The 22,826-nt window shown below is 42.4% G+C and overlaps 1 protein-coding gene across 2 annotated transcripts in view; it reads right to left on the bottom strand.

Annotated features, from left to right (window-relative positions):
• Positions 1 to 22,826, bottom strand: part of LOC149446260 (NADP-dependent malic enzyme-like) — a 279,632-nt gene that overhangs the window by 44,565 nt on the left and 212,241 nt on the right. For both annotated transcript variants that reach the window (XM_089652763.1, XM_089652762.1), the window contains exon 9: positions 1,002 to 1,099. In XM_089652763.1, the coding sequence (XP_089508889.1) occupies positions 1,002 to 1,099 (98 nt within the window). The remainder of the gene's footprint in view (positions 1 to 1,001; positions 1,100 to 22,826) is intronic.

Below are 22,826 nucleotides of genomic sequence, written 5' to 3'. Positions count from 1 at the left end.
AATATTTATGGACCTGACTGTATATATATATATATATATATATATAAATATTTATAGTGTGTTCACCTGCTGACGACCAGTGATTTAGGCACCATCCAGGGGAGGATATGCATGGAAAGTAAAGCCTCCCTCATACATTAAAAGCATAGAGTCTGGTCCGGGTAGCAACCAAATGGCAAGTCCATAAAGAGTGGCAATAACAGTCCCTTAGTGCATATTTGTAAAGAGGTTTTATCAAAAATGATAAATTTCAAGCATCAGAGCAAGGTCAAAGCAGGATTGAAGATACTTCTCATATTGTAGACATCAATTAGAATGCTCCTGAGAGACCGGGGAGTGTGGAGGTGGCCTTTCCTGAACGGTTTTGCAGGTATAACCGGCTGCCTCGGAGGTAGGCTCAAGCTTGTTTAAGTTCTAGTGAATCTACTGTTGCAGGGAGAAGTTTATTGTTGCAGGGGGATCTATTGTTGCTTGGGGTCTATGGTTGCTGGGGGATCTATTTTACTGCTTTTCTTGTGATCATTAACCTTCATACAAATTACTTCACTCCATAAAATGATGCTTGGTTTTATAGTCTCTAAAAGAGGCAGTACTGGGAGGTGGGTAGGGGGCCGGAACCAAGGGACGGTACTCGGAGGTGGGTAGGGGTGGAACCAAGGGATGGTACTGGGAGGTGGGTAGGGGGCGGAACCAAGGGACGGTACTCGGAGGTGGGTAGGGGGCGGAGACAAGGGGTGACTCAGAAGGGGGGACTACCTGCACCTATTCTCAAAGAAAAAAGCCCTGCAGCCGCCTTTGCTAAAGCATCTCAATGGGCAGATGTACGCAGAGGCAACGGATCCCAGGCTCTGTATGGTGTACAGCCTCTGAGGAGTCCTTTTTGTCCAGAGCAGTCCGGGTACAGGATCCAGGACAGTAGTCCTTCCTATGCTCATTTGTCTGCTGTATGGAAGAAGCAGGTTAAACAAACAGTAGTTAGAGTAGCCGATCACGGCCCTTACCTCCCCAGCACCTTGAAAGACAAACTTGTGATCAGAAAGTCTATTGTTCGTGATCCTGAGAGCAGCCAAAATCCCAGCTACTGCCACTGATGCCGTTCCTGAAACACAAAGGAAAGACCATCACACCTCATGCAATTAAAACCAACGATCCTACAATGCATGAACAGTGAGAATTTACATAGCCTCTCAGTTTTGGGTAGAGATGTTAATACGCAGCACCACTTGCTCTCCAGAGGATATACCCCCATTCCTGACCAGGCCATTTTTTGCGATATGGCACTGCGTTATATTAACTGATAATTGCGCAGTCATGCAACGCTGCACCAAAATGAAATGTATGTCCTTTATTCCCCACAAATAGAGCTTTCTTTTGGTGGAATAAATCACCCCTGTGCGTTTTATTTTTTTGCGCTATAAACAAAAAAAGACTGACAATTTTGAAAAAGAAAAAAAAAAAAAACTACTTTTTGCTATAAAACATATCCAATAAAAAAAAGTTAAAATTCTAATTTCTTCATAAATTTAGGCCAAAATGTATTTGGCTACATTGCTTTGTTAAAAAATAAGTGTATATTAATTGGTTTGCGTGAAAATTATAGCGTTTACAAATGTGGCATATATAATGTACTTTTTATTTTATACTAGTAATGGCGGTGATCAGCGACTTATAGCGGGACTGCGGCGTGTGTCTGACACTGGAGGGAACTGACTAACTGCAACTGACATCTCCAGTGACACCAATACAGTGATCATTGCTAATAAAAACATGCACTGACACTGTACTAATGACACTGGGCAGGAAGGGGTAACATCTGGGGCAATCAAAAGGTTAACTGTGTGCTGTTTTACTATGTGTGAGAGGGGTCCAGCAGGCTCCACCCACTACCTGCAGAAAACTACAAGAGGGGGCAGAGACAAGACCAGTCACCCTGCACAGGGAGAGAGAGCAGCAGTGACCAGTCTATTACAGGAAGAGGTAACATTTTACACTGGATTACTGCACAGATCTGGAAGAAATACACAAAGCAGACCAAAGATTCAACAATGCACATGACAAGTGCATTTAGACAACTGCATATCTCAGAGGTCAGCTTGAAACATATAAAAACAGCCTAGCAATAGGTTAACAAGAAATGACTGTGCGTCCTGCACCAATACCCACCTGCAAAGTGTGTGCAAATATGCCACCTCTGGACTGATAATGACCATCACTTTTACTGCAAGCCTGATTATAACTTTCAGCTTGCCTATCTCAAGTCAGTGCAAAGCAAGCCGATTGATAAAATTAGTAGCCTTTGAAGAACATGTTTTTCCCTTTGTATACAGGTGTACCTCGGTTTATAAATTTAATTCGTATTACAAAAAATTCTTAAACCGAAACGCGGTTTCCCATAGGAATGCATTGAAAACCAATTAATCCGTTCCAGAGGTCAGAAAAAAGTAAAAAAAAGTTTAAAAAAGTCTTTTCAAAACTCTTTATAAAGTGCACTTTAAAGGCATAAATACTGTACAGGAACATGATTACAAATTAATTTGTAAATGCATTGAAAACCAATTAATCCGTGCCGGAGGTCAGAAAAAAGTCTTACCTGTTCAAAACTCTTTATAAAGTGCACTTTAAAGGCATAAATACGGTACAGGAACATGATTAAAAACAAATCTGTAAATGCATTTTTAAACCAATTAATCCATTTCGGAGGTCAGGAAAAAGTTAAAAAAAAGGTCTTTTATCTGTTCAAAACTCTTTATAAAATGCACTTTAAAAGGCATAAAGGGATATGATTAAGAACAAATTTGTAAATGCATTAAAAACCAATTATTCCGTTACGGAGGTCAGAAAAATGGAGAAACCCCCCCCCCCCCAAAAAAAAAAAGTCTTTTATCTGTTCAAAACTCTTTATAAAGTGCAAATTTAAAAAGGCATAGTACTGTACATGGACATGATTAAAAAAAAATTGTAAATGCATTGAAAACCAATTAATCCATTCCGGAGGTCAGAAAAAAGTAAAGAAAAAAAAAAAAAAGTCTTATCTGTTCAAAATTCTTTATAAAGTGCAAATTTAAAGGCATAGTACTGTACATGGACATGATTTAAAAAAAATGTGTAAATACATTGAAAAGCAATTAATTTGTTCCGGAGGTCAGAAAAAAGTAAAAAAAAAAAAAAAAGTCTTATCTGTTCAAATTTCTTTATAAAGTGCACTTTAAAAGGCATAAATACTGTACAGGGACATGTTTAAAAAAAATGTTTGTAAATGCATTGAAAACCAATGAATCTGTATTGCGAAACAAATTTGTAAACTGAATGGATTTTCATTCGTAAAACGAAAATTCGGTTAACCAAGGCGTTCGTAAACCGAGGTATGCCTGTATTTGCCTTCAATTGTTTTTTTTTTGCTGTGCAAAAACCTGGAAAACTCATTTAATAAGGAAATGTGCAAAGATAACCACTAGGTGTCAGCGTGTCTGCATCCTTCTCCAATTTGCGGCTTCGCTGTGCGACTCTGAAGCAGGCAGCTAAACAAGCTTTTCATTTTCCAAGTCCCTGTATTGTCATATAAACAATAATTAAACCACATTCTGCTAACCCTGGGATGGCAAGCAAACAGCCTCAGTGCCCCGCCATTCTAATCAATGAGATAATGAACAACATTCTTAGCTGGTACACTGTATCCTGACTTAAAGATAGAGGTAAACCCAGACTGGATGACATTTTCTTTGTGTAACAATCAATTGCCATGGCTGTTTTCATGAAATCCTGTTTTCTCTTTTTGCATTTCAGCGCTGCTGATCTCCTCTCGCCTGTTTCAGCCACTTCATATCTACAAGCGCTTCCTCCAGCAGGCACATTGCTTTGGATTCCTGATTCCTAAATAAAGAGGATGGTGGACTTTGCCTACAAAATGTGTACCAGAACGGCCACTAGTAGTCTCTACCAGGAGCTCAAGTGACACCCTACAACAACATAATTCATTTTTGAAATTTCATTACCATGTCAAAGCTTGTATGAAAAATTGTAATGATTGAGTTTAGATCTACTTTAAAGTGTTACTAAACCCACATCAGTAAAATCAGTCTGTATATACAATAAAGCATGCTTGTTATACTCACTGTGGAACCTAAGGGGTTAATCCTCTGCATTGTGTAAAAAGACTGCTTGATCCTGTCTTCTCTGATCCTCCCCTTCTTCCAGTGCCCCCTCTTATCTCCTGATAAGACCTATGTGTGGAGTCACTCTGCACATGCTCAGTTTGGTGTGTATTGCTAGAGAGGTTTTTTTTTTTTTTCTTGGGAGGGTGAATGTGATCAGCACAGGGTCAATCAGCACTGTCCAGACAGAGGTCAGGGGTTCTGAATCCTCCTAGAGCAGAAAGAAAACAAACTCCTCCTACAAGCTTTAACCAGTGCTCTGCTGGACACTGATAGAAGTCACAAGACTGCTCTAACTGCTAATGAGAAAAGGTATTTAGCAGTTTATATTTACGATCATATACAATCAGACGCTTGAGCAGTGTTTTTACCACCCCCCAACTAACCCCCTTAAGCTGCAAAGGCAGTCATATGGGGGTATACACATGCTACTTCCATGGTGCTTTGTGTTGCGGCAAAAATTATCCCCTTGGCCATACCACTGCCAAACTTGACCTACACTTTAATGCCAAAAGTATTGGGACACCTGCGTTTACACGCACATTAACTTTAATGGCATCCCAGTCAGTCCGTAGGGTTCAATATTGAGTTGGCCCCGCCCTTTGCAGCTAAAACAGCTTCAACTCTTCTGGGAAGGCCATCCACAAGGTTTAGGAGGGTGTCTATGGGAAGGTTTGACCATTCTTCCAGAAGCACATTTGTGAGGTCAGGCACTGATGTCGGACGAGGAGGCCTGGTTCGTAGTCTCCGCTCTAATTCATCCCAAAGGTGTTCTATGGGGTTGAGGTCAGGACTCTGTGCAGGTCAGTCAACTTCCTCCACCCCAATCTCCTCATCCATGTCTTTATGGACCTTGCTTTGTGCACTGGTGTGCAGTCATGTGGGGAACAGGAAGGGGCCATCCCCAAACTCTTCCCACAAAGTTGGGAGCATGAAATTGTCCAAAATGAGTAACAGAGATGCGCTCATCACTGTGCTGGTTATCCTTTCACAGTCCAGTCACAGGCTGGAGGTGGGCCCAGGATGCGCTCAGAGGCAGTGGGTTGAAAGATGCTGGCCACCAGACTGAGCACATCTAATCGGCAGAAAAGAAATACTGCAGTGAAATCTCTGGATTGAAGCTGAATGTTGCAACTAATGCTGGGATGCAACAGGGTATCATAGGAAATAAATGCTTAGTTCATTTGATCGTCCACTCCATCTAGTGGCCGTAATGCAGTTTTTTTTTTTCTTTAGAAATGAACAACATTCGACCTGTAGAGGAAATAACCTGAAAACATTTGCTTTTACCACATTCACAGAAGAAATGTACCAGCAGTTTCACTGGATGATTAACCATGCAAATAAACAGGTGTTCCTATTGAAAAATTTCCCCTCTCTTATTCTAGAGACAACTATAAGAGTTTGTATTTACTATCAGGATAAGCAGAGAGGATGAATCTCAAGAGGCAAGACAGACAATAATAGTAACTTGGCAGAGGCGCTAGTCCTTCCCCAGTCTATCCAAAATGAATTCAAAACAATGTTATCCCTGTACATACACATTCATCTGGCGCTGTCAGATCTAGCACACATTAAGCCCATCCTGGATTGAATTCCTGCAGTCATGAGGACTATGAGATGTAATGGGTGCAAGAGGTTAATAAGCGGGGCAGCAGGTCCATATCTCTGAGTCAGGCTTCTCCAGTTTACATATTGGTGACTGTCTTTGCTGCAGGTAATGGACAATCTGTTCATTAGATATGAGGTGTATGATTAACAAAACTCTCCCCTGGGGTCCATTTCATTCCAACACACAAAGCACATCATCTTCTGAGTCATAATATTTTTTTCCCCTGATGGAGAATTCCCAAATTCCTATTGTGCAGAGAGCGACAATGAATCATCCGAGGGCATTTTCAGAAGACACATTATTTCCATTCCTCCTATTTGGCCGGCAGCCAATACGTTTCAGGCAGTCACAGAACTCGGGACATCAGCCGCATTGCGTGCAAAATATTTACAATTTTTCAATGCCGCGTCCTTTCTGATTTACCGCAGGGGAATGCGCATTAATGCTGCCACTCACACTCCTGGACTGAGATAGTAAAGCAGGATTCTGGGCAATGTCCTGGTTATTCAAGAATTAATATTTTTAATGTGGACCTCCAGCCAAAAACAACAAAATAAAATAACAAAACCAGAAAAAAGACAAAAGTCCATCTAGTTCAACCATGAAAAAGAAAAAAAGTTATGACCCCCACTTGATTCAAAGGAAGGCAAAAAACCCCAGCAAAGCATGATCCAATTTGCTCCTGCAAGGGAAAAAAATTCCTTCCTGATCTCCCCGAGAGGCAATCGGATATTCCCTGGATCAACTTTACCCAGGGGCGGACTGACCATTTGGAAACTCAGGCACTGCCCAAGGGCCCGGGGTCAGTAGGGGGCCCCATGAGATGCCCCTGGTACCTTTTTCATAGGCTTTTTGGAGTTTGGGCAAGGACACAGGGGCCCCATGATCCCCTATTGCCTGGGGGCCCCATGAGTTGTCAGTCTGCCCCTGACTTTACCTATAAATGTTAGTATCCAGTTATATTCTGTGTATCTAAGAAAGAATCCAGGCTTTTTTTAAAGCAATCCACTGAGCTGGCCAGAACCAACTCTTGAGGGAGTCTATTCTACATTTTCACAGCTCTTACTGTGAAGAAACCCCCATACGTAGCCCCCTTGTCCTCTGTGATGACCTCAGGGTGAATTACTCTACACCAAGTTCACTATATGAACCACTGATGTATTTATACATGTTGATCATATCCCCCCTTATGTATTATACATGGTGATCATATCCCCCCTTATGTATTATACATATTGATCATATCCCCCCTTAATCTCATCTTCTCAAGAGGAAACAAATTCAGTTCCTCTAATCTTTCCTCATAGCTGAGCTCCTCCATGCCTCTTATCAGTTTGGTTGCCCTTCTCTGTACTTTCTCCAGTTCCCCAATATTCTTTTTGTGAATTGATGCCCAAAACTGAACTGCATATTCAAGATGAATTGTAGAAACCCCCCTACACTGAACAGGACTTTGAAGGCATCATACATAAAATGTTTGTAGAGGGGTTTGTGTCCGGAGGGATGAAAAAATAATTACTTCCCTCCATTGCCTAATGGGGGTTTGGGAGTGTGCGGGTTTTTTGTGTTGTCCTGTATGATGGTGTCAATGCCCTGTGGTGGATCGTACATTTTATTATTGCTTTATGTATCTTTTTGAGACCCTTTCTGGGTTTGTGTCATTCTTGGCCCTACATGTTGTATAATGCTAGAATATAGCTGCTGTTATAATATTGATTCAATATATTAGGAATGAGATCTGTATAGTTTTTATGGTGATGGGTATAGCTTAATTTTTCTCAGCTTCCTCTCTTGCCATGGGACTAGTGGGGGTTTAAACCTGGGCGCCTGGGTTCCTTCTTTTCGGTACCCAGCACGCTGGGGCTGCGCCACCAGATCTTTGGTCTGTGTCTTGAAGTTCATGCTTTGCCGTTCTTCCTCACCTTGGCGGCTGTGCGTCTTCCTCAGAATGTCGGTGGCGCACCAGTGCGTGACGTCACTCTGAACGAAATGGCATGGTGACGCCATGCACCGACATGCTGGGGGGCAGAGCCCGATAATGTTCCTCATGGAGACAAAGTGAGATTGGCGTTTAGGCGCCATTCACTTCCTCGGTTCCTCTTCTTTTTTTGGGGGGGCAGGTATCACTTGCAGGATTTGTCAATTAGGGCCCTATATATTTGGGGTTTCCCTTTTACAATCGATACTCTTGACTCCGAGGAGCCAACATGGCTCTCCCATGACTATGCTATGACGGTCTGTGATGATAAGCATTACATAGACCTTTATACTAAACAAAATAAGGACATGGGCCTCTTTGGAAATTGGAAAGTTTTTTATTTATGCCCTCTCTTTTTGGGCTTGAATAATATCTACTCATTGGTACTTTTATTTGTGTTGTTTCCAAAGGGGCACAAGGTATGCTTGGACAGAGACTCGTTTAGACCAATACAAGTATATGGTCTATGGCTTATCTATGTAGGTGTCAATATATGCATTCTGAGGATATTGAGATTTCCCACAAGTATAACGGTGGGTGCCCTCGCTTAGCCATTTTATGGCTTTTTCTTCCATGATGTAGAATATATATATATATATATATATATCTCTATCTATCTATCTTACTTTCTCTCTGTTAGTTATCTGAGTGACTCTTGTGTTCCGTCTAGATGGGATTTTTAGGTGCCTGGAGCCCATAGGTGCCCTGGCTGGGAGGTGCTGACAATCCTGGAGCTTGTTTTTAGGATTTAAAATTCATTTACGTTTTGAGTCTTTTATATTGTGAGTATATTTACACATTTAGAACCATATGATAAGCAATAAATAATTGTATTTTCAGTCTGACAGACTATATCACCTTTACACAGAGTGTCTGCTATCCCTGAGGAAGAAGCTATATGGCTCTGAAACGCGTTGGCATTTTGCAAAATCATCTCTGTAATCAACTAGGATCACGGTTTAACTTGTGTATAATATCCTTCAATGGTGATATGGTAAAATGTATAATATAACGGTTTTACAACAATGGAGTGTTGTGCCATAATTTTATGGAGTTTTTGACAAAAAGAGTTCACACATTTTATGTATGATTCCTTCAAAGTTCCATTCAGTGTAGGGGGGTTCTACAATTTATCTAGTCATATCGGGATGGTGGCAGATTATCAGGATTTCTCTTTTCTAATACATATTCCAGATGAGGTATTACTAATGATTTGTAACGGGAGGAAATTATATATCTCTCTCTGGAGTTTAACTCTTTTATGGAGATCATATCCCCATTTAATCTCCTCTTCTCAAAAGAGAATAAATTCAGTTCCTCTAATCTTTCCTCATAGCTGATCTCCTCCATGCCTCTTATCAGTTTGGTTGCCCTTCTCTGTATTTTCTCCAGTTCCCTAATGTTCTTTTTCTGAACTGGTGCCCAAAACTGAACTGCATATTCCAGATGAGGTATTAGTAATGATTTGTACCGGGGTAATATGATATTTCTCTCTCTGGAGTCTATACCAATTTTAATACAAGAGGATTTTTTTTGCTTTAGAAATTTCAGCTTGGCATTGCATGCCATTATTAAGCTTGTGATCTACCAGAACTCTCAGATCCTTCTCCACCATTGATTCCCCCTAGCGCCCCCCCCCCCCCAGTATGTAAGATGCATGCATATTCTTAGCCCCCAAGTGCAGAACCTTACATTTATCAGCTTTAAACCTCATTTGCCACATAGTTGCCCAAATAAACAGAGCACTGAGGTTGGCTTGTAAGTTGGAGACATCCTGTAAGGACGTTATTCCACTGCACAGCTTGGTATCATATGCAAAGACTGAAATGGTATTTATAATCCCAGACCCTATATTGTTTATAAATAAATTAAAAAGTAAGGGCCCCAACACTGAACCTTGGGGTACACCACTGACAACCCTAGACCATTCAGAGTATAAATCATTAACCACTACTCTCTGAATACCATCTTTTAGCCAGTTTTCTATCCATTTACATATGGATTTTTCCAACCACGTAGACTTTACCTTACACATTAGCCGTGTGTGGGGAACTGTGTCAAATGCTTTTGCAAAATCCAAGTATACCACGTCCACCGCCACCCCTCTGTCCAAGGTTTTGCCCACCGCTTCATAAAAAGGAATCTAATTTGTTTGACAACTTCGGTCTTTCATGAATCCATGCTGTCTGTTGCTTAAAATATTTTTTCCAGCAAGAGCTCATCTATGCGGTCTTTTAATAAACTCTCCAGTATCTTCCCAATTATAGAAATTAAACTAACAGGTCTATAATTACGTGGTAAAGATTTTGACCCCTTTTTAAATATTTACATAGTCTGGCTGAAAAAAAAAACAAAAGGTCCATCCAGTTCAACCATATTAAAAAATAAATTAATTAATTTGAACCAATGACCCTAGTGCTGCCAGACAAAAGTGCTAACCATTTAGCTGCTGCTTTGGAATGGATTTGTGGATGGATAACACAGCTGTGTGAGCAAAACAATGGACAGCCACACTACATTCAAACAGGCAGGTCCATGGAGAAACACCATGGCAATGCAATTCAGGCAATTGGGGACAGGGGGTTGATCGTGAGGATTGGGAAATGCAACCATATTGTGTTACATGCTAAATATAATGTAACATGAAACATAGTCCCATAGGTGGTCTATGCCTTTGATGGTGACTCCCATCAACAGACCAAAATATAAGCGGTTACCAATTTCCCTCCCTCTTTTCACTGCCATCTATATCAAGCTTAAATAACTGAATCCCCATTGGTCGCATGCATAGATGGAAGATTTTTGCTAGCACGGTTGTAAATCTCAGGCATGAAATCTGATCGAAACATATCCATTTATATTGTGCACTATCCATTTATAGTCCAGAGCAGAAAGTGTAATTTCTCTCTGCAGCCTCCTTCCTCTGTTATCAGCATGAATCACTTCTGACAAGTTTTCCTGACACCAGGAGAAAGATGCTGACAGGGGAGGGACCTCCAGTAGATTGTCAGCCTCCATTCTGTTCCTGTGAGCTGTGTAAAGGGGGGTGTGTCCCTTCCCTCCAATCAGGGCTTAGAGATCCCTTCACTGAGCTCTTCTGAATCCCTGCCAATTGCTTTTCAGAGAGATGCTGTGTAATTTCTGTACTTTGAACGAATGCAGAGAAGAAATGCTACAGATACAACTTATGTAGGGCGATTTGTTTAATCTCTGTGTATCACCTGAGGCCAGTCACTTCACTAGGTATATGTAAGGGTTTACAACCACTTTAAGGCTGGATTCCCCTTTAATATCTTACACTTATAGAAAAGCCAAGCTTTGAGAGGCAAAGCTGACAAAAAATAATTTAAAAAATTCCTGATAAGAACAACTTCATAGAATCCTCCATCTTATCGTCATTTTGCAAAGATTCATATTTTTCATGAGTATACATTTGGAGTGATTTCCAAAAAGTTGACTTGAATGCATGCCATTTAATCCCAACATGTTAGACAAAAGTCTTGCTGAAAAACCGACGTCTAAGCGGCTTTGAACATATGTATGTAGCACCCTCCTAGCGTAGGATGCTAGGTAAAATTTAGTTATTGTCTCCTTCTGTAATCAAAAAAGCAGTAATCGTTTGTTCTGGCCTGTTCAGGGTCTCACAGAATGGGGGTTTGATGGCTTCCCCTTGCCTCTTTAAGGCTGAATTCACACATGAGCGATTTGTAGTTTGAATGCTCAAACTTAAAAAAAATCTATTGTTCTCTATGGTGCCTATTCCTGAGATCAGGTGTGAACAGGCAACACAGAGAACAAATGATTTTTTAAGTTTGAGCGTTTTTGGATTTTCGAGTTTCAAGCTACAAATCTCTCTCCAGAGCTTAGAGTGGGAGATTCAAAACAACCAACTTAAATATTTATCCGGTTCCAGCCAATCCCTGTCCAAAGGGGGCTGGAATGGTGATAAAAAGTCTAAAACACTGGAGAGCAAGGTACGTTCTCTCCAGGTGGGTTCCAGAGCAAGAGGAGCTGCTGCTCTCCATGGAATGAACAACTGCTCTTGAGGCCTCAGCAGTGTCAGAGGTGAGGGCCTGGATGGACTTCGCTTGGAGCTGATTGCAGAACCATGTCACAAGGGATTTGGTCTTGAGAGGTGACATCTCAATCACTGGACCATGTCTGAAGGAAGCTGAAAGGAGGCTGCTGTCCTGGAGCCTTGTGAGTAGTGACCTTGAACTGATCCCCGAGACCAGGGCTAGGGTTCTGGAGGCTGCACTGGATACTCGCAGTTGTGCCAAAACAGATTTGCTCCATGGAATTCAGCTGTGAGACCTTAGACCAGTCTTTCTCAACCTTTTTACCTCAGAGGAACCCCTAAAATAATGTTCAGTTCTAGGGGAACCCTTGCTAAAACCAATTATTCAGGGGTCAATGGCAAAAATGCCTTTCACGTTAGCTGTCAGTAGGAAGAATGGAACCTCTGCAGTGGCAGTCAGAATGCCACCCTTAAAGTCAGCTAGAAAAATCATTGGTGACATGCCCCTGGGTCTGCCAAGTGGCATTGGTCTTGATACTATGCAGGTTCTATCAAAATAGGAGGTCAGTTGGCCACAGCTCAAGGAACCCCCCAGAATGGCTGCCTTAGACTGTCCATACTTACTATTACTCCTATAAGCAGATTGGCCTCTAACTATTAAGTGGCAAGAATTTGGGGTATCCCATGCCAAAGTTCCCCTCTCCTGTTAAAGTTTCTTCAAGCAATAAACTACAGAAAAAAGATATCCCCTAGACCAGGGTTGTCAAACTGCCTTTCGTTGTAGGCCGCATCAGTGCAGAGTTCAGGGATGCGCTACATACAGAGTGCAGAGGCTCAGGGGTGCGCTGTGTATATAGTGCAGGGATTAGGGGTGCATTATGTACAGAGTGCAGTGTTTAGGGGTGCACTATGTACAGAATGCAGGGTGTAGGGGTGCACTATGTACAGAATGCAGGGTGTAGGGGTGCACTACGTACAGAGTCAGAGGAACTGCTTCTCTCCATGGACTGAACAGCTGCTCTTGAGGCCTCAGCAGTGCCAGAGGTGAGGGCCTGGATGGACTTTGCTTGGAGCTGATTGCAGAACCAGGTCACAAGGGTTCTGGTCTTCAGAGGTGCCATCTCAATCACTGGACCATGCCTGGAAGAAGCTGAAAGGAGGCTGCTGTCCTGGAGACTTTTGAGTAGTGACCTTGAACTGATCCCCTAGACTAGGGCTCTGGAGGCTGCACTGAATACTCGCAGTTGTGCCACATCGCAAGGTGGCCAAATGCCAAACAGATTTGCTCCATGGTCTTCAGCTGTGAGACCTCAGACCAGCCTTTCTCAGCCTTTTTACCCCTGAGTAACCCCTAATATAATTTTCAGTTCTAGGGGAACCCTTACTAAAACCAATTATTCAGGGGTCTCCCACTGTATTTCCACTGTCTGTTTTTTTTCTTGGTTCAATAAAGTGGATTGTTTAGAGTGCAGCCGATCGGACATCCTTTGTTCTCACTGTATTATTGAAGCTGGTGTGAATGGACTGGTGCTTGTGGGGACAGACAGTCTCTGTACTAGTTGGGGAAGAACCAGCTAAAATCAGTGGGCCCCTTCGAGGGTAGCGCTACATGTAGCTCTAAAAAAGCCCATTGCAAAAACTCTCTCCTAAGACTTGTTCTGGTAGCTGAAACAAATACATAATAGTAAAATAAAGAAGCAGTGAAGCTCAATGACTATTCAGGAAAGACAGGTATAAAGAAAATATGTCTGCAGGAAAAATGTGTCTGCAGGTATAAAGAAAATATGGCTGCTCCCATGTATAACAAATGAGGGTACATGGACATTGCAGCTAACTTTAGAGGAAAAACTGAGGTTTTCTAATAAATTAGCTGCCTAAATCTCTGATTTAAAAATTGTTTTGATATGTGTCTTTCACGGAGGATAGTCTTTGCGTATGTAATTTTCCATCACCTGGCCAAGTTTATTAAGTGTTTACAGTAAAATGTTCAATTATGCAAGAGCAGCCTTCAGTCTTCACCTACTAGTGGACAATGTTAGAACTGCAGCTCAGTAATTCTGAAACTTTACAGCTGGCCTCAATCAGGAGTGCTTAAACAGAGTTCAGAGGTTCAGTGTGCACCTCACCAAACAGGGCACTACCTACCAAAAAGTTTTTTTGTGTTTTTGGATATTTTTCCTGTTACAATTTCTGCTTCTGCCCGCTGCATGTCCTAACCTTTTGGTTTGCCCCCCCCCCCCTTATCCTTTTGGTTTGTCCCCAACTAGGTTTGTCTGCTGCCAGCTTGTCCTGCCTCTGTTCCTGCTCTGCAGTATGGTACTTCACTTTGGATTTGCCACTACAGTCACCCTCCAATGACAAAGACATTTTCTTGATATCGAACAATGTCTGCTTCCAATACATCAGGCATGGCTCCATCAGCAATTTTAACAAGAACACTTATCCATATGGAAAATGATCTACTGAGTCAAACCTGTCATTTCAGGCTCCAGCGGTTATCAGCATTTTTTCTGTTCCTAGAAGCAAAATAGTGTTATCCTCTGTGTCCATGCACACTACTTTAGGCTATTAGAATTAGTTTTAGCTTCAGTGTCTAGGAACAGGAAAAAAAATGTTTTTTGTAGAGTTTTTTGGAGAGTTTTTCCAGCAGAACGAAATGGTAAATTCTACTAAAATGCTCCTAACAGCTTTTTTTAAGTTTTTTTTTCTTTTCCTACTTGTACTGTAAAAATGCTAATAAAATGTTGACGTTCCTAAAATGCTACTAAAAAGCTACTATAAAAATGCTATCACCACTATTTTTGGAGCTTTTTTAAAAACGCAAGTGTTACTAAACCTAGGACCCTGCATTCACTATATCTGGTCTCCCAGGACCCTGCATTCACTATATCTGGTCTTCCACAGTACACCCAACATGGAAGTTCAATTATTTTAGTAAATATAAACTGCTAAATACCTTTTCTCATCAGCAGTTAGAGCAGTCTTGTGACTACTGTCACTGTTCAGCAGAGCACTGGTTAAAGCTTGCAGGAGGAGTTTTATTTCTGCTCTAGGAGGATGCAGGACCCCTGAACTCTGTCTGGACAGTGTTGATTGGCCCTGTGCTGATTGCATGCACTCTAAATTGACCATGTGCAGAATGGCTATGGTTCAGTCTATCTTATCAGGAGTTAAGACATGGACATTTGAACAACAGGAGGAGCAGAGAAGTCAGGATCAAATCAGCCTTTTACACAATGCAGAGGATTAACTATTTAGGTTGCACAGTGAGTATAACAAGCATGCTTTACTGCATATACAGACTGATTTTACTGTTGTGGGTTTAGTAACACTTTAAGGTAACCTTTTGGCCTGCTGTGTTATTAAATCAGGCCTTCACTTGTGTGCTGGGCCCTATTAATATACCTGTTCAGCAGGGAACCAAACGTTCTCCGCAAATCTCTTGTGCTTCATCTACTTTATGATATTTACCCGGAAATAGGTATTTATCTGCTAAACACAGTGTACTCTGCTAAGTGTCATAATTGCTGAAATGTTCAGTTTAAAAGAAACTCAAGTGTACTCTAGAGAGGCGAATAATTGTTCAACAGACGAGAGGGATATTGTTGAGTAAGACAATATAGAGCAGTGAATATAAATGTGATAGTGACTGACAAAATGTATGTCATCCATTGTGTATCACTGGGGAGATCAGTGTTTCAGGAACAACACAAAAGAAGAGTGTGATAGAGATGGGAATTTTTTTCTAAAATAACCAGCAGGCTACCAAACTGAGAACTCACCGTTGCGGGAACTTGCACTTGGTTTATTGGCATGCACTTCAGATAATGACGGATTACTTACTTGGCTCTCTAATACTGCAATGGTTCTTTAAAATGCCACAGTTTCTGATCCTGCTGTAGATGGATATACACAGTTCAAATTTTGTCTAAATTCTTGATGAACCAGCTGGAATTTGCACAGTGGATGTCCGCACTGGCCCCCTTCCACCTGACATCTTTTGAAAAATCAAAGGAGCCAAGTGGGAAAATTTTCGGTTGAACAGCAGCTCCTTCCAATCAGCTGCAGCTGCTGTTTGTGTGGCAGCTCTCGTAATAAAATAGCCCAATACCTCTATCTGCGTTGTATGGAGTGGATGGAGGAATCTGCTAAAAATATTCAATAATGTATGGCCAGTTTTGGACACTTATTTCGTAATTGACCCACAGCGCTAGAAGGAGGTCTGGCACATCCAGGAGGTAACCAGCTGCCTACAGGATGACAGGTTCTGTGCACGGCAGCATAACCATATTCTTCCTACTCCAAAAGTCCACCTAAAACAGGGGAATGCAAAAAAACCCCATCAGTGCAATGTTGCTGAGCCTCTACAGCATTCGGTTTGAATGCCCTTTCTTTGCCCCAGCCGCCCAGATTAGTGATCACTGCTTTGTGGCCCCCATTTGATGTCAGCCAATCAAGGAACCAGGTCTTTCCCAAACTGAAGAGTACCTTCCCTTGTTCCCAAGCCATACCTGAATGTGGTGTGTTGCTGTCCTCATAAGGACCTCTGTGTCGTGCAAAGTCGTGCACTTTCCCGACAGAGCAAAACATCGCCATTTAGCAGCCCCATGACAGTGCCATTATTTGTTAATGGCGCCCCACACATCTGCAAATACTCACATTTTCTCATGGGCCAAACTTACCACGTGGTTCCACGTAGCGTATTTTTGGGACAGTCATGGACTTCCTTTCCATGTTTTTGTCCCAAGTAGATTAGCCCGTTGAAATAAATGGGCTGTTGAACGTGCCCAAGGCATACCTGCTCTCAAATTCATATTTCTCTATGTATTAAAAGTTGGGAAAGTCAAGTTTAAACTCCCGTTTAGACCCCAATCACACATGAGCACTTTGTAGCTCCAAACTCAAAAACGCTCAACAAGCCAAAACAAATTGTATTCAATAGCCAGCCCTTGTTCACGTCTGAGCACTCTGTCACTTGTAGCTGAACGCCTGTCGCTCCAAAAAATACATAAGCTACTTTTCAGGCAGTTGAGCATTTTGGGCCCCATAGACTTCAATGGGAACGCCTGAAAACATTTGATTTGAGTGTTTTTTTAGGCTTTTTTTTAGCCTATGAGAACTGATTTCCTGCCCCTAGTGATTGCTATTGGCTAAAACAAAAAGCGTTTGCACTTTGGTAGCCATGAATACCTACATTTGCTAGATGCGCAAGGGTGCCATTATGCATTAATAGCACCCATGAAAATCTGCTGAGGGCAACGCGTTTCAGTTCAGTGCAGGAAGCATGCATTTCCTGCACGGCAAGTGGTCTGAGCTGGCCCTAAGAGGGGGATTCCTTTACTTTAAAGGGATATCTTTTTACTTCCTGTTACCTCTGCAAAACAGAAAGTAAATGGAAATCTCTCAAAGGGAACACATGCAGCAAAAAACAAAAGGATTTTACACCCTTCCCTACTCTGTTCAATATTAAAAAGAAAAAGGGTTTTGCTATGCATACACTTCTAAAACTTTTCAGAATCAAGTCAATAATATCACAATGCACGTAGGCTATGCAAAGTGAAGCTACACCTTATTTGTGTTATAATTAGTTTTGGCTTGGTTTACTGATATGCTATCATCTCTTGTTATAATTTCCAATTCCATTTTCAGCTGCAGCTGAATAAACATTCATATCCTGCGATACTTGAATATTATGTAAAAGACATGGCTATGTTCCAGAGTAGCAGCAAGATGTTCTTTAAAACCAGATTCAACAGATATCAAAAATAAACTGGATGTGGAGAAGCATGAATGAATTCATTCCCATAATTAAATTACATGGGACTGGTGTTCTCGTCTAAATTATGCCAGAGAGAGACGCACCAGAAATTTACTAAAGATAAAGCCATCATCTGTATATAATTATCAGCCGCACTGGGTTTTCAAGACATTTAGCATCCATTCACACTTGTGCGACTTCAAAATCGTGCATTTTCCAGTGTGACTTTACATTGCAACTTTGGATGGGTGCGACTTGGATGCAACTTACGGTAAAGTACTGGGCAGCTGTCGGCGTCCTTACTAACCAGTGACTAGTGGGTTAAGGAGCGGTTGGCTGCCGCGTCCTTATCAACTGATGGCTCATCAGCTAAATGTAAAGAAAAGAATGCCATCTTCCTCCACCCCCAATCTATACCAGGTTCCTTGGGTCTCGTACGAATTTTAAGAGAAACCCCATGCCAAAATTTAAAAAAAAAAAAAGGCATGGGGTCCCCTCAAAATACCGAGCATGTAGCCCGGCAGGCCAGGAAAGGTGGGGGAAAACGAGTTCCCCCGTTTCCTCCTGAACCATATCAGGCCACATGAACCCCCAACGTTGAGGGCACATGGCCTAGTATGCTTCAGGAGGGGGCCTGCATGCTCGGATAAGAGTTGGTATGGATTTTGGGGGGAGACCTCATGCAGTTTATTTTCTTCAGTTTGGCGTGGGGTTTCCCTTAAAATCTACACCAGACCCGAAGGGCCAGTTATGGATTTGAGGGGGGAGGGGGGGGGGCAAAACATGAAACCTCACCCAATTTAGTTGAATGGGGAAGGAAGTAAAGCCCTGTCTCTACCATGATGGCTACTTCCACACCACGGCCGGATCTAGCCTGTCTGATTTGGGGGTGCAGTAAAAATGTAAAGAGGGGGAAGATATTGCAAGGTCAGCAGGGCAGTGTAGAAAAGTCAGTAGAGCAGTGTGTAGGGCAGTGTACAGGGGTCAGCAGGGCAGGTGACAGGGGTTAGCAGGGCAGGTGACAGGGGTTAGCAGGGCAGGTGACAGGGGTTAGCAGGGCAGTTTAAAGGAGTCAGCATGGTGGAAGACAGTGGTCAGCAGAGTTGAGGACAGGGTGACTGCTGGCACAGCACTTAAGAGAGTTCCTGCTCACCACAAAGTACATAGCTGTGAGGATGGGGAATTTTTGCATTTTTGAGAACAGTATCCCACCACACAGTGTGTAGCTGGCTACTGCAGCTGCCAATCCAATTAGGGAATTTCAGAAGGTCAGAACTGCAACTGCAGCCAGCTACACATTGTGCAGATTGATGCTGTAGGGAATCTGCTATGTGCTATGTGGGGAGGAAAAGACCTGTTGAGTGCCTTGTGTGCAGTGCTGGGACATCATCTAGAACTCAAAAGGTAAAGGTGATAAACTGCACCCCCCCCCAAAAAAAAAAACAGCACTAATCAACACGCTCACCCCTAAGCATAAATCCCTTTTGCAAGCCCAAATTCTATCCAAACAAAAATGCAAAAATTCCCCATCTTCACAGTCCAAACCCCCCTTACAGCACAGCCCCCCAATCCATCTTCCAGCTCAAATCCCCCCAATCCCTAACAAATCTTACATGCCCCAAAAATCACCCCTCCTAGCACACATCCTTTTTCCTTCCAAATTCCTCCTTTTAGTACAAATTCTCTCCCCAATCCTCCCCTCCTAGTACAAATCCCCACTCCTAGCATAAATCCTTTACCAAAATTCCTCCTTCTAGTACAAATCCTTTCGTAGAATTCCCCCTTCTAGTACAAATCCTTTCGTAGAATTCGCCCTTCTAGTACAAATCCATTCGTAGAATTCCCCCTTCTAGTACAAATCCACCCTCCCCCCCGCCCCCCCCCTCCTAGCACAAATCCTCTCCCCAAATCCCCACTCCTAGTACAAATTCTCTCCTAGAATCACCCCCTCCCAGTTCAAATTCCTCCCATTTTTAGCAAAAACCCTCTCCCCCAAATCCTCACTCCTAGCGTAAATCCTGTCCTCATATCTCCTCCTAGTACAAATCCACCTCCCCAACCCCCCCCCCCGCACAAATCCTACCCCTAGTACAATTCCTCCCCCCGAAATCCTTCCTTCTAGTCCAACTCCCCCTACTAGTACATATTCCCCCCCAACCCGCCTTCTAGTACAAACCCCCCCCCCCCCTCCTGTCATAACAGCGATCCTCCATACAGCAGGTTACATAGGATCGTTATTACATCCGACGGCACACGGCTTCATTACTCCCCCATCTTCTCCAAACACTGCTCAACTCTCGGATATGAGGATGGGGGGGGGGGGGGGGAGGGTTTAATAAGACTGTGTACTGATCTCTCTGGACTGATCACTTTAGATGTGGCCGGCCGTGAGTGCGGGAAGGGGGAAAGCTCAGCGGCACAGCACAAAGTACATGGGAGGAGGCGGCACCTGGGGGGAACAACTGAAATCTGGGGGGGGGGGGGTCACAGCCCACCCCAGCACCCCCCTAGATGCAGCCATGTTCCACACAGACCCCAAGCAGATCATGGCATGGAATTCTGTATTGGAGAAAAGATCAGGTGCAGGGTGACTACAGGCAATATTTGTGGACTAATCTATGGTCCACTGCTTGCCTTTTGTGGGCACAGATTCCACACTACAGGTCCTCTTTAAAATTGAAACACATGGCAAATATTGCACATGCCTTCATTCTCTGAGTGTGGCTTCCAATGTAAACACAGCATGCAATGATATAATGTCCTCAAGAAGGGAATATGTACCATTTAGGAGGGCACCGAAAGAAGTCATTCAAAACTTACAATTTCAGCAGCATCAAACACTTTGACAGTTGTACCAAAGTAGGTAAATGGCACTTACAGGCTGCATAGATCACATGACCATTAATGAAAATTAAAAAAGGAATTTGGACATTGTGATGGACGTGATGACCATACTACTGACCAAAGTCTGGGAAGCACTATTTAAAAGGAAACCTGTACTGGGAAAATATAGAAACTGCCATTGCTGAACTCTTGTTTTGAAAATGCTGGTTGCTTGGCTATAACATTTATCCAATACATTCTAACTTCAGACCAGAACTAACTTCACTGTGCCTTTGCACATATTTTCCCCAACACGTGCTGCAAGGGAAGTGATTGTCCCAACAAGCAGCCAACAGGGAGCAATGCCTGATTTCTCTCTAGGCCACATAAGCTATGGTTTAGGATGTCATGGCTTCCAGGGATACCACTTTAAATTTATGCTGGCTACTGCTACTTATGGACTTACAGGGCACATTAGGCAAACATCCATCTTCATCTTCCACCTGGATAGTCCTTCATGTGTCTGGATGTTGTGAATGGGTTTTTGTTTACCATAGAGAGGATCCTGCAATCATCCACCACTGTTGTCTTCTGTGGATATCCCTGCCTTTATATGTTACTGAGCTCACCAGTGTGTTCTTCTTTCCTCAGAATGTACCAAACTGTTCATTTGGCCACTCCTAATGTTGCTGCTATCTCTGTTGGATTTGTTTAATTTTCGAAGCCTTACAATGTCCTGTTTAACTTGCATGGACAGCTCCTTTGAACGCATGATGTAGGTTCACAGCAATAGATCTCCGATCTCCTCCACTCCTCCTACCACTCCATCCCCCACAGCCCCTTCCTCCTGTACCACTTTCCCCTCCCTCCTAGACTGTAAGCTCGAAAGAGCAGGGCCCTTGAACCCCTCATGTATTGTTTTGTTACTGTATTGTCTCATGTTCTGTTTTCCACTATAATGTACAGCGCTGAGCAAACATTTCTGGCGCTATATAAATACTGTATAATAATAATTGTGCCTGTGTCCAAATATATATGGACCTAACTGAATGTGTGGTTGTGTACTGACTGTTTGGAATAGCAGCAAAAGAAGGAGCGCCCGATGTCCAAAAGAATGCACTTTTTCTGGTAGATTAAGAGGCATTTATTGAGGGTAACGACAAGTGCATCAAACCAACACGCTTTTGGAGAACAGACTCTCCCTTCTTCAGGGCTATTAAACAAATATGAAAAATATACAGAGAAATAAATAAAACGGTATGTATATTACAAAAAACAGATTTACGTGTATACTAAAAAATAAGAACATTATGTCAGTTATGTAGAGGGAGAAAAAAAATTATATATATATATATAAATCAAGAGTTCCTGATCATGATCAAAATAATCAGATAATTGTAATCATTGTCAATTGTAAAATCTACAGATACCCGATAATCATCTCAATCATTACAATAACTATCTCCATTATCATCATTACTATGGATTTTATGTCTATTTTGATTATTTCTGATTATTTTGATCATGAACTATTGATTTATATTTTTTTTTGTAATTTTATTAAATATATATATTTCATTATTTTTTTTGTAATTTTAACCACTTGCCTACCGGGCTCTTATACCCCCTTCATGCCCAGGCCAATTTTCAGCTTTTAGCGCTGTCGCACTTTGAATGTCAATTGCGCGGCCGTGCAACACGTTACCCATATGAACTTTTTAGCTATTTTTCACACAAATAGAGCTTTCTTTTGATGGTATTTAATCGCCGTTGGGTATTTTATTTTTTGCGCTATAAAACATATAAAGAGCAAAAATTTAGAAAAAAAAAAAAGTTTTTCTTTGTTTCTATTATAAAATTTTGCAAACAGGTAATTTTTCTCCTTCACTGATGTGCATTGATGAGGCGGCACTGATGAGGTGGCACAGATAGGCAGCATTGATGGACACTGATAGTTGGCACTGATGAGCTGGTACTGATGATGCTGCACTGATATGCAACAATGATGGGCACTGATAGGTTGCACTGACTGGCAGCACTGCTGGGCACTGATGGGTTGCACTGCTGGGCACAGGTGGGTGGCACTAATAGGCACTGCTAGGCACAGGTGGGCGGCACTGCTGGGCACAGGTGGGTGGCACTGATAATCAGTGCCCTGATGATTGGTGCTGATCTGTCCTCTGACAATTGCCGGTTATCGGCAGTACTTTCCTCATGCTGTGACAGCATGAGGAAAGTGCAGCCGATAACCGATAATTGCATTTACCGGTGATCTGCTGTGTCATTGGACACGGCTGATCACATGGTAAAAGGCTGCTATGATTGGCCTTTTACCACATGATGTGGTCAGATGGAGGGCGCGTTCTGGGAGGAAGTCATATGATGCCCTCCCAGAACTGGCTGGCCACAGTGAAGCCTGTCACAAACATGCGCAACACACAGTGAAGGACGCAGACTCCATCTTGTTAAGAGTATATATTATTTCT

Source organism: Staurois parvus, unplaced genomic scaffold, assembly GCF_062004578.1.
Source record: "Staurois parvus isolate SC_StPar_1 unplaced genomic scaffold, SC_StPar_1.0 ptg000693l, whole genome shotgun sequence".
In the NCBI taxonomy this organism is placed as follows: domain Eukaryota; kingdom Metazoa; phylum Chordata; class Amphibia; order Anura; family Ranidae; genus Staurois; species Staurois parvus.
This window is presented reverse-complemented; position numbering and strand designations above follow the sequence as displayed.